General features: G+C 43.9%; 1 protein-coding gene across 1 annotated transcript in view; it reads right to left on the bottom strand.

Moving 5' to 3' along the window:
• The window catches only part of VAV3 (vav guanine nucleotide exchange factor 3), a 318,958-nt gene extending 307,213 nt beyond the window's left edge, over positions 1-11,745 (bottom strand). The window contains exon 1 of the mRNA XM_019479355.2: positions 11,443-11,745. Within this exon, the coding sequence (XP_019334900.1) occupies positions 11,443-11,646 (204 nt within the window). The 5' untranslated portion in view covers positions 11,647-11,745. The remainder of the gene's footprint in view (positions 1-11,442) is intronic.
• Positions 11,746-12,476: the final 731 nt, after the last annotated feature.

Here is a 12,476-nt window from a genome sequence, read left to right as displayed (position 1 = left end):
AGTGAGTGTGGTCCTTTCAGTAACCCTTGCCCAACTGTCTCTTAACACTTGTACCACCAAGAAGGGCCTATGGACACAAATGGTTCACCCTGCCCTTTCCATTTAAGCACTCTCACCCACAGCAGCCCAAAATAGGCACACGTAGCCCCAACCTTCCAGACATATTTACTAATGAGAATATGGAGCTAAGGAATGAAGAAAGGTTTTCACAACATAGCATATACAACACAAAGGTTATGTAGATACATTCCCTGTGCCTACCACAGTCAGTCGACTTCCTGGCAGTCTTGAATACCTCAATACTCCACCCCACATCAGCAAAAATAATAATACCATTAAGTAGCATCATCTTTCTGCCTCCTTTTTTTTTTATCATTTTCTAACCCATACCTCTCAATTTTCCTCTTTCATTTAACCATTACTGTTCTATCAAATTATATACTTCATGTCTTTTCTCTGTCTCTCAGCAGCTTATGTCTCCCTCCCTAGTCAAGCCTGCCCTTAGATACAAAGCTCTCTCTCACAGCTGCCATAAACCTAGCTTATACCTGCCATATCTATCACCTAGTCACCTCACAACATTGCCACTCACTCAGTTTCCTTCAAGTTGCTGCTGCCATCACCTGACAATGTTATACTTCCTAAACTATTTTCTGATTCCTTCCCCTTCCAGTAATTAAACATTTCCACTGTCATCGCTATATCACATTACCTTCTTTTCTTTCTCAAATTCCTTTTTGCTCCTATATTTTTCCCTTTGCTAGTTTTCTCTTTTGACCTTCAAGAGAAAAAGATTAAGGCCAGAAATCCAAGATCCTTTATCTTCCTGCTATTTAAATCCAGACAGTTCAGCTGTACTCTAGGAGATTGCCATGGTGTCATATGTTACTGCCCTGATAATTAAGCTTCTAGGATGCTATAGCTCTAGTTTCCTACTCAGCATGTTACAATGGACATTTAGTGACATTCCTAAAAAATCAACACAGAATATTCAAGTCTGGCTTGCAGTATTTATCTTGGCATGAATTTTAAACAATTTTCTTTTCAATCCCCAAAATCCTAATCTCTCTTGCTCACAGCACTCCCCCTCATACATTTACTACCTCTGCCTGCCCATTATCTATCTAGTCCCTTCTCTTTTCTTCTCTCTCTTTCCCCTCCCAACTACAGCACAATGTTTCTACTCCTATCAACTTAGAATCAGAAGATAACTTGGCTTCTGTTTGACAGACCAGCACACAGCATAAGTGGCTCTCTAATCAAATGTTTCCTCAAAGCCTGTATAGATAGTAAACTCTCTGCAATGACACACACTACAGGATCTGTAGACCAACAGCAACATTTTAGTGCCAACATTTAACAGCACAATAAAATTGGTGTATAGGGCACCACTTGAGATAAGGTTTTCATCATGTACTTGCTATATTATGAATAATTAATTATGTAATAAAGAAACTTTAAAAATATTATGAGTGCATGTTTCCTTTGGAACTCAGCCTGATGCATGTTTTTATTTCCCCCCATTTTTTGGTAGAGCAAATTGCAATTGGTGACAGAGTGAAAGTTACATACAAAGAGCTAGATCAATACTTTTCCTACATATTCCTTTTTTTTTTATTTGAGTAAAATGGACAGATCAGGTTACAGCTACGTTGTCTTTATAGACATCTCTGTCTCTGTTTAAATTATTTATTTTACAAGGCCTCAAATTCTGCAGGCATTTATATGCATGCTTAATGTAACTAGTAAAACTAATTACATGAAGGAAGTTAAGCAAAGTATAAAAGTTTGTATGATGAGGACTGAAGTCACCTCTCTACACTTGTTTATCAAGATTACCAGTAATATGAATTATACTCAAGAATTGCTGCAGATTCACAGAAATTATAAACGAGTCCATGTTACTTTTTCTCCTTCGTATAAATTTCTTCTTCACACAAAACTGATCAAAAATTATATCACTCCTAAACTTTCTTGGTCCTCCATGCCAAATGAGCTCTATAAACAAAAAATAAATCATGTGAAAATCTAGACATACCCCATTAAGAACTCCCAGGACTCAGCAGCCCAAATGCCAAAATAACAGCAAAAAACAGTTCTCATGAGTGGCTCACTAGTTCGTCAAGTTTCTCTCTAGAAGGGTTCTTACTGTCAGAACTCATTCTTTAAGAAATCAAATATAAAAGGAAACTATAAGTAAAAATAGAGATATATTCTTGACTTTTGGGCACAAATACTATTATAAATTCCTTTATGTTTTTCATGCAAATCCTCTGGTCCCATACTAAGGTTTAATGGATATAAATCAGATTTATTCCCATTCTAGCATTCAAAAATCTCTCTCTAAAGCTTGGTTGCTACACCCAAATATAACCTAGAGACAGAATGACATTAAATCAAATGAAAGAAGTTATATAGATGGTTATTAAAAAAAAAAAAGACTACTCCCTTCAAAATAAGATAATAAGATTTAAATGTTACTAAGCTTAAAAATAAACTTTGGGTTATTCTGCTTATTATTTTAGAATGATCATTGAAAATGTTATTTTATACACCGTATTTAATAGAATACAAGATCCCCACCTCCAGTAATTAGATTCTATATATGGAGAATTTATACATTTGTTATAATTTTCCAGGTATAGAATCTAAGTGTTGGAGGATTGCCTCGAATCCCAGCTCTCACTGCTACAGCAGGGAAAGCAGTGACTGGAAAGAGGGTAAGGTGGCAGGAGAGGGGGAAGGGTCAGACAGCCCCCTTACCCTCTGCCCCATCCACTTCTCCCTGCAACCTTCCTGCTGCCCCTGCCACCTGTACCTCCCCATCCCCAGCTCCCCCCAGTCTCTGCCACTTCCTAACCTTTCCCCCCCTCCCCCCCCCGGATGCCCTGCCAAATACTGCTCAAGTAGCTTCATCCTAGAGCCCAGAGCACAGTACATGGAAGATCAGCCCTTGTCTGGCCCTGCGGCAGTGTCAGCACTGCTGATTGGCTGGGCAGGAGAAGGGGAAAGACCCCAGAGCTGATCTGAGACTGATACAAAGGGTGGGGAGCAGGAAGAGGGGGACAGGAAGAAGCTACAGAGGGGAAGTGGCAGGGGGGATGGGACAGGAGGCCGCTGTGGGTCCGACTGTGGCTACAACCCAGGCTCGGGTCTAGAGTCAGAGCCATAGCAGCTACCTGCTTCCACCCCCCTCCCCCCCCACACACACACACACACTTTGTACATGAAAATAAGACAAGGGGCTTTCCCCCCCATGCTGATTGGTGGGGAAAAGTCTTGACTTATATGGGAGTAAATGCAGTATATAATTTAAACAAACATCCCTTTTTGCAAACGCCCATGCTAATATTACATCAATTGCAGCTTTCCTGTTTAGCAATCGCTCTCAAATTAAAGAACTCCTTGCAAGAGCTATTTCAAAACTAATTCACAAAGAACCAAAGATGAAAGGTAAGTGTTACAAGCAAAGAGTTTAGTCAGAAGTTGATGATTTGTTTAGGGTCCATATTTCTGATGATGGTACATCTGAAATGTGGTATAATCCAGATTAAACATTAAGATCAAGCTAACAGTTACAGATCATTTAGATTTTTATGATTTCCACCAGCATAATTCAGTCCCAAAGAAAGTTTGTCATGAAATGAAATCACCACAATATTACAGCAAAACATTCTGACACGAGATTGTGCAGTTGCATCCTTATGACTCAAGGTCAGCTGGTATTGTTGGGATTTCTCAGAAAAAACTGACACTGCAAGGCATCATACTATGAGCTCTGCAATTTTTTGTAAAACATTCCTTCATTATTTCCCTCCCAAACATCTAGAAGACTTAGAAGCATAGTCAGAAATATACTGGCAACAGGACAGCTCTATTTGTTCTACACAACACCAGACAGACTATGCAGTATTATTAACAAGCCTAATGTTCAAACACCAGGAGTCACATCCAAAAAGAGCATTATACTGGACAAAAGTGAGCTTGCAGGAGCTCTCAACAGTCATGGTCTCAGAGAAAACGCATATGAAAGAATCCCTGCCCAAACATGCTTCCAGTCCAGTAAAAAGCACTCTTGTGAATTTGCCATGTGGGAGGTCAAATTGGGACTTGCCAAAGTGATCCCATGTAGGTGCTAACAAATAAGCATTAAATGCAACAACCTTTTCATCCCTGCAATACTAGGCATGATTTAAACTACTGACCTCCAGGTAAAAGGTTCTGTAACTTATTAACTATACTCCAACACCTCTGGGCCTTCATAAATGCCTCTGTTAAACTTCTAAAATCTTACTTTTTGGAAAGATAAATATACTGAATTAAGTTGCTCAGTCATAAACATACGCACACCACCAAAATTGATTCTTAACAGGATAATTCCCATTAATTAAATACAAAAAATGAAAATGCAACCAATATTAGCCCAATAAGCAAATTTCCTTCTGATTAAAATGCTTTACAATAGAAAACTAGTCAAACAAGAGCTCTAGGGTTTTTGCACTAACTTTTACACACATTGCCCCCTCCAAGTGGGCTTACAGGAAGGTCTGAATCCACAATCTTTAGGTCCACAGAGCATGCCCATCTCAGTAATGAGAGTAACTGGGGCATACGATGGAGCAGACTGACACTTTGCTATTTTCTATGTAGACCAGCCCGTACAGGGAAAGACAGAACAGCCATCATCAGTGGGTCACACAAATATTTGTGAGACAGTGATGGAATGCTGGGCAAGATTCTTGATTTCTATTCCTGCCTCTGAGCACAAATTGTAGTCTAGGCATTACAGGCAGACTGGCTACATGGAATAATGCTTCGTTTAGGTCATATGTGGGGACAAAATTTAAAAATTATAAGCCTCTGTTAATCTAAAGAATCATTTTTGTGAAAGCAGTAGCAGTCACAAGCTTATATACACAGTACAACTGCTGAAGGGTGACAAGAGGGAGACAGAGAGTGTTAACAGACTATAGAAGCACCTTATTTGCTATACAGCTTCTGAAGAACTGTAGCAAAGTGGTGGAAGCCCAACCCTTATACAAAAGAGCAGGGGCCTATTCCCAGCTCTGCTTGACATGCTAGTTCTCAATTGCCTTCTCTATAAAACTGGTGAATGATAGCTATTTCAAGGCATAAAAGCCGGGTTCGCAAAAAAGACCATGAAGGACATGTGAATGTCAGCATGAGTCAGAGAAAGAGCTTGGGCTGAGCTTGCAGTTGACTAAGCCTCCATTTAGACTGTAGACCATTGCATGAAGCATCTTACATTCTCATGGTTTTGCTTTCCAAAAATTGTGACTGAAGCCCTCTGTGCCTGTGGAGAATTGGTAACACTGATTTTATAAAAGAAGCACGAGAGCTGTACAAGGTTCAAACTACACAAGCAGAGCTATCTGTACAAACAGTTAATGTGTGACACAAGATATTTCAGGGTGGATTCAGAATCCAGGACCTCACAAGTTCTAATTCCAAGTCAACCACTGGCATCTGATGTCTCTGTGCCTGTTATCTCCCTTTTACTGAAGAACAGAATTATTCCACAGAATCTCACAGGAACAGAAGAATTATCTAATATTTAAGGCATTTTGAGGATGCAAACATTACATAGTGCAGGGAATCTATTAGATGGCTTGCAATTATTACTGCTTCTAACAGCTCTTCAAATTTAGGACCCATCCTACAAACTGAATATTTCCCAAAGGGTAACCTCAAATCCCTTAGGATAGGGGTGGCATACCTGTGGCACATGTGCCACAGGCAGCCTCTCTATGTGCCATATGGTAGGTAGATCAAGGAAGGGACATACAGCACAGTGGTAGATAGGGCAGGAAGCAGAAAACAGAACAGCTGATCAGGAAGGAGAAATGGATCGGAGTGGCATTTGAGGAGGGTGAAGGACTTATTTGTGGCATACAACCAAAAAGCTTGGCCCCACTGGCTTAAGGCTTGACTAGGAGTTAGCACTGACCACTGCTTTAGAATGCTAAAGCCCTCTCAAAATTTGACCCTTAATTTTCAGTTTATCCAGTGCATTTTAAACACATCCAAAAGAAAAGTTGTTTCCAAAATCTGATAGCATGGTTTTTTAAGATAGAGAACATCTCAGCAAGAGGCCAACTTCTTTTCTCACAGAAAGAAGAGTGGGAAGTGTGTTCTCACCACTTTGCCAGAAGCCCTTCAAACCTAGCAAACTCTAGTTAAATCTTGAGCCCTTTGAAGTCAGTGTTAAAACTTCCATTGACTAAAACATATCTGTGAAAAAACTTACTGCACCACTGATGTTAGACAAATACATATGCAGATATCCACTGAAAAATATATATTATAAATAATTAATTCTTAGCCATAGTTGAATTGATTAGTTACTAATCCAGAAAATACTCAATGTTATAATAAGAAATCTTCTTGACTTTATTAAGTATAATATATTTACATTTTTAATAGATAGAATAATATGTAAAAGTTAATATGAAGTCACATCCAACGTTTAATTTATAAATTGTTCAGTTATGCAAGCTACAGTAATAACAATAATTAAACTTTTCATTAAGGGTAAAAAAGTCAGATTGCCTGCAAGGTTCAGCCAGAAACCCTGGAAGCATATTCTGCCAACAGCAATGGAGGATGGCTAAATGTATTATGAACTGGAAGACCTGGCAATTGAGGCAAAGAGGCAGAAGGGAGATAGAATTTTCCCTCAAAGACCTCAGTTACAAGCTACTGCCAGAAGGTGAATGCCAGACTAGATGAACCAATGCTCTGCTCCAATCCAGCAAATACTTATATATCTGTTACTTATAGAGATGTGTCCTATAGGTTGGGGAACTTCAATTGAATCTGTTCCATTCAAAATATCTGTCCTTTAAATCTCTCTACCATCCAACCATAGTGTGTGCCACTCTTCTATATAAAATCAAATTCTATTTTATTTTTTGGAAGTATTTTAAAAAATAAATTAGAAAATAGAAGCAGACAAAACTCATGCTAGAGGCAATATTCTTTCTTTGCAAACTTTCAGATCCAAACACCCTTCCTCAAGCAGAAGAGAGTTCAAAGATTCAAGGGCAGGGAGCAGAACTTTTACAATCTTTAAGCTCTCCTCTGCCTGAAGAAGGGTGTTTGGATCTGAAAGCTTGCAAAGAAAGAATATCGCCTCTACCATGAGAGTTTTATCTGCTTCTGCTTCTTAGACCAACACGGCTATAAGCTATATCCCTGAAACATTATAAAATATGCATTTACTACACTGGTTTTCATTTTGACTCACTACAATATACTTGTTATATTGTTACAGTGCATTGTAGGCTGCTGGAAATATTTTGCAGTTAATACATTCATGTGTCAACCTGAATATGGGGAAATGGAAAGAAAAAGAAAATAACTGACACCCACCAGTGGCCGTGGGCCAAAAGATGACAGTAAAATTTACATGAACCATATACACACCTATGTCTGCTAACACCAATGATAAATGGAGGCTGGATGATAATTCTGCATAATGAGCTACAATAAACAGATTAAGATAGTATAAACTATTGGGGCCTCTTAATGTTTTAAAACAAGGGTCATCAACCTTCTGTGGGCCACAAATCTCCAATCCCTTCAAGCTGCATGCACTTATCCTCACCATCAATCCCCATCCTGAATGGCAATAGAAAGTAGCAAGTTCTGTGGCAAGGGTAACCACATGCACAAAACAGCAGCAAGGAGGGCTTCAGAGTAGATAGATAGAACAGTGCAGCTGCATGCATCCAATCCCCACATGTAACTCTGAACTGGATCATACCTTAGTAGGTTGGATCCAAACTCTTTTCAGATGGAATCCAGCCTGCAGGTCAAAGGTTGCCAAGCCTCATTTTTAAATGAACATTTTAAAGTTACTTAGAAGTATACTCTCCCTTATGACAATATTTACTGTAGTTTCTATTCACTTTAATGATGCATATTAAATGGAATTATGAGCTTACCGTCTACTTTCACAATGTCTTCTCATAGTTTCCATTTCCATACTAGAGACTGGCAATAAAGGACAACAGCAAGATAACCCTAACCAAAATACTTGCTCAAAGGGGGCTGGGTTTGAAACCGTGTTTCACTGAAGTCCAACATAAAAAAATCCTATATATTATTAATAGCAAAACAAAAATTAAGAAATAAACCAACAAGATAGCAGCAATAGGTCAGTCAGTTTATACTGCACATTATTTACATTAAATTAGTCAATATTAAATATTTTTGCTACCCTGAACACCAAAAAAACCCCATTACTCAGCAACAACAACAAAATATAATCCACATCTTGCCAGAGTCCCTGAGGAAGCACAGAAATCCATCCACGTAGACTAGTGCAAGATTGACCAGTTAAAAAAATTCTAAGTCAAGTCATTTTACATATTAAAGCCAAAAAAATCATTAGGAGAAATACTCAAGCTGAAAGGAAGATAGGTGTTTATGACTCAGAATACCACTAGAGAGTGTTATATGGCTTGAGGGTTTTGCTGGGCAAAACACAGAGTAGATTTGCACCTTATAGGTCCATCTACAAGTGCAATTAATGCATATGAATAAACTCCAGAGCTCATTGCTCCAGAGTTTTTTGCTCCTGAGTGTACTGTTTGAATGTGTACTGGGACCAAAAAACTCCAAAGCATATTGCTCTTGACTTTATTTGTACGCAGAACATGGAGCCTGGTGAGAGAAGCCTGGGCTGGCAGGGGACTTGGGGGTCAGCCTACCAGCCCAGGGCTGCTCCGGCCAGGTTTCACATGCTAGAGGGGCGTAGGGGCTGCCTGCCTGGGCAGTCTCTACACGTGAGCTACTGTGCACAAAAACCTCCACAGTGGGCTAGTACTTGTAAATACAAGTACTTTTATAAGTATTTACAAGTACTACCCTGCTATGGAGTTATTAGTTTCATGCACCCTAATTGGGATACACATGTAGACACCAAGACATTTACTGAGCAGTTAATTAGTCAACTGCACAGTAAACATCTTGTTTAGACGCACCCACATGTTAACCAATCAGAGATGCTTAAGCTTTCATAAGCAGCAATTTACTTCATCAGATGCTACTGGGGTTTTGTTGTCATTGTATTTTCAGATAAGTCTTGGTAGAGTTTGAGGTATGGCATTAGATGGGTAAGGAAGAGCTATTTTTAAAAAAAAAAGAATCAAGCTTATCCTGGGAAAGTAACTTCACCTTAATTCTAACTGCTCAATAAATTAGGATTAATGATGTAATTCACATAGCTAAGAGATGTAAAAAGACTGAGACTGCTCCTGCAAAGATTTGTTCAGATGGTTCACCTATATACCTGACAAAAAATAGGGCAGGGCAACACCTCAGAAATTAACTGGTTCAGAGAGACATGAGTTTTCATACAAATGAGCTTTTCATAGCATCTAGGGTGACCACCTGTCGCTAATTGGGCAGGACAGTCCCAGAATGGGAACCTCAAGTCCCAGTCCCAGTCTGCATGACTCCGGGACAGCATTTGTCCCAGATTTACAGTTGTGCAGAGATCCATGGGAAATGACAGGTTTCCCCTTGTCAGGTGGCAGCATTCTAGCTTGCAAGGGGCTGTCTGGGGCTGCAGTTAGTGGGACACAAGGGGGACCACATGCATGTGTGCACCCACACACATGCCCATGGCTGGGAATACAGCTGGGCAGCATAGAGAGCAGCTCCCCGTAGGTAAGTCTATGGGGGTAGGAAATGGTAGGGGGGCTAGATCGAGGCCCTCACAATGAGAGACAGAGTGGGTCAGGCGCTGGGGGCACTGGGCAGTGCATGGAGCCCAGGGCATGGGGCAGGATGGAGTCACTGGCAGCTCATCCAGGAGGTACAGGGGGGATTCCAGCTCTCCACTGCTGTGCACACCCCCCTACAGGGCAATGTGGGGGGAACATGCCTCCCAGATTTGTGGGCAGGGTGGGGGACAATGAGGGCTGCCTGCTGTGGGCTCATGGCTCCCTGCCCTGCCAAGAGCAGTGGCAATGGCATAACTATGTGCCCCCACTGCTGCTGGGTGGGTAGGGGGCTCATGGGGCTCCCAGGGGAAGGGAAGCAGGGCAGGGAGCCCTGAGTCTGCAGCCTGCATCTGCCCAGTGGTGGACTAATGTCGGGGGGATGGGAGGGGGCCATGGCTCTCGGCCAGACCCTTAAGAGTTCTTATTGTGCAACATGACGTTGCTACAAGAAGGACAAGGAGTGGGGGTACAAATGCAAGCATCGCCCCCAGGTGCCAGAGACCCACGGTACGTCACTGCACCCACCCCACTCTACTCGGCTCTGGTCCAGCTGTGCCATCCATGGAGGTGGGCATGTGTCCTGCCTTTACGTTTTAAATAGGTGGTCAACCTAATAGCATCTACTTTGTCAGAGTTATCCCATTGACCTCAACAGGACTGTTCCCTTGCTTGAAGTTAGTCTGTGCTTAAAATTCGGGTCCTGCCCTGTAACTGACTTGCAACTATGCCAAAACTTGCGGGTTTAAGAGGGGCTACCAGGGTTTGTCTGCACCCAGGATGGTCAGAAAACAGACAAAAGGGAAATCCCCAAGCACTGAGAAGGGAAGAGTTATGTTAGGCCCAACCCTGTCTGACAGAGAAGTCAGGAAACTTATAGCCCAAAACTGTGCCTTGACATCCCAGCTTCTGCATTTGAATAGAACAGGCTCTGAGGCACAGAAAGCAACTTGGCCTCCTGAGGTCCCAACACAGTTTGCATTTCTCGACCTATACGCAAGACGGACACAAACAGAACCTCAGCCTTAACTTTCAGTTTCCTGTCACTTCCCCACATGAGCAGACTCTTCCCAGTCACGTGCCAGGTTTTGTCCATCTGTCTTTATGTGGATGGTGGGGGGGGAAGGGGGGGGACACACAACAAATGTTAAAAAAAACCCCTAAAAACACAACAAAAAACCACCTCATGCAACTAGCTTGCATCCTCAGAAACACTCAGAGGCCAGCAACCTGTTGACATTCGCACCACCAGAAACATTCAGAGGCCAGCAACATGTGGACACTGGCTTTGGCGGTCCATCGTAACTCTGGAGAACGGCAACGGACGCATCCGACTTCCTCCAGTCTTCATTTTGACAGGACACGGTTCCTCTTTTCAGACTGCTGACCCGGCAATGTGGACAGAGGCAAAGAAAGAAAGAAAAGGCGCTGGGGGTGGGGATGCTGGGCAAAGGGAGCCTCTGTGGCTTCTTTTAATAGAAGGCAGCCTCCTGTCTTGATTGCAGAGGAAGCAGCTGCCTCGCTAGAGCAGCTCCACTACCTGCCATGAGGAGGGGGAAGCGGGGACGCGCGTCCCTCTCCCCCGCACTTCGCCCGGCGCCAAGTGCACGCGGGAGGCGCGCGGGGAAGCGGCCGCGTCGCTGCATTCGCACAAAGACATTACCCCGCGGCCCCGGGCAGCAGCGCCCTTTACCTGGGACATCTGGGGCCGGAGGTTGATCTCCTTGAGATTGATGGAGCGGCCGCGCAGGTTGTTGAGCAGCTGGCAGAGCAGGACCCCATCGCGGAGGGTCTGCGCCAGGTCGAACACCTGCGCCGTGTCCCAGGTCACCCGGTGGTTGGGCGGCAGCACCCGGCAGGCGATGAGCCAGAGCGCGCACTGCCGCCAGGGCTCCATGCCCGGCCCGCAGGACGCCCCCCCTTCCGCTCCCGCTCCCGCTCCCAGCGGCTCGGGGCTGCCGCAGCGCCGCCGCTCTCGCCAACCTCGCGCTGTGCGGCCGGGCGGGCGCGGCTGCGTGCGGAGCTCGGCTCCTGCTTCCCCTTCCCGCCCCCGCCCTCCGGGCTCGGGACAGGCGCGCGCGCATTGCTGCTGAGCCGGCCGGGGCCGCTGCGCGCTGTGCGCAGGGCGGGGGGGAGACTGCAGCGCCTGAGCGCCCCCCGGTTTTGTCAGGGGAACCAGGAATCACCAGCAGCCGCACTTAGGAGAGCACCTCGGCTGCAACTTCCAGCAGCCCGCCCGCTGCGCCAAGGAGACCCCGCCGGCCGGGGCCCCGCATGAGGCCCCAAAAAATGCAGGTGCCAGGGCCAGCTCCGCGCCTGCCCTCGCCTGGGCTGTCCTGCGCCTCCGCGCCCGGCCCGCTCCTCGCCGTCCCTGGGCCTGGCGCGGGGATGCGAGAGGAGACCCCCGCAGCTTCAAGACCTGACAAACCTGGCCTTGTTTTCCTCTCCAGCCACACGCCTTTTTCTTTTTTTCTTTCTCTTTCCCCCACCCCTTCTCTTTCTCTCTTTTTTTGTTCTCTCTGTCTCCCCTTCCTCTTTCTTTCCTTTCTCTCTCTCCCCACTTTCTTTCCTTCACTGTATAGCAAATGTTGAACAGCTGGTTATTGAGGTGTGGCTCCCCCCCAAGTACACTTCCCTGACATTAGAAATCCAGGTCTTCTTTGCATTGGAAATCTCTGCTATGAACTAGAGAAGTAGTGGGATTAAAACCAAACAAACAAAGGAAAC

This window comes from Alligator mississippiensis, chromosome 5, assembly GCF_030867095.1.
Source record: "Alligator mississippiensis isolate rAllMis1 chromosome 5, rAllMis1, whole genome shotgun sequence".
In the NCBI taxonomy this organism is placed as follows: Eukaryota; Metazoa; Chordata; order Crocodylia; family Alligatoridae; genus Alligator; species Alligator mississippiensis.
Note: the sequence above shows the minus strand (reverse complement) of the source record. Positions and strands in the feature narration are given on the sequence as shown.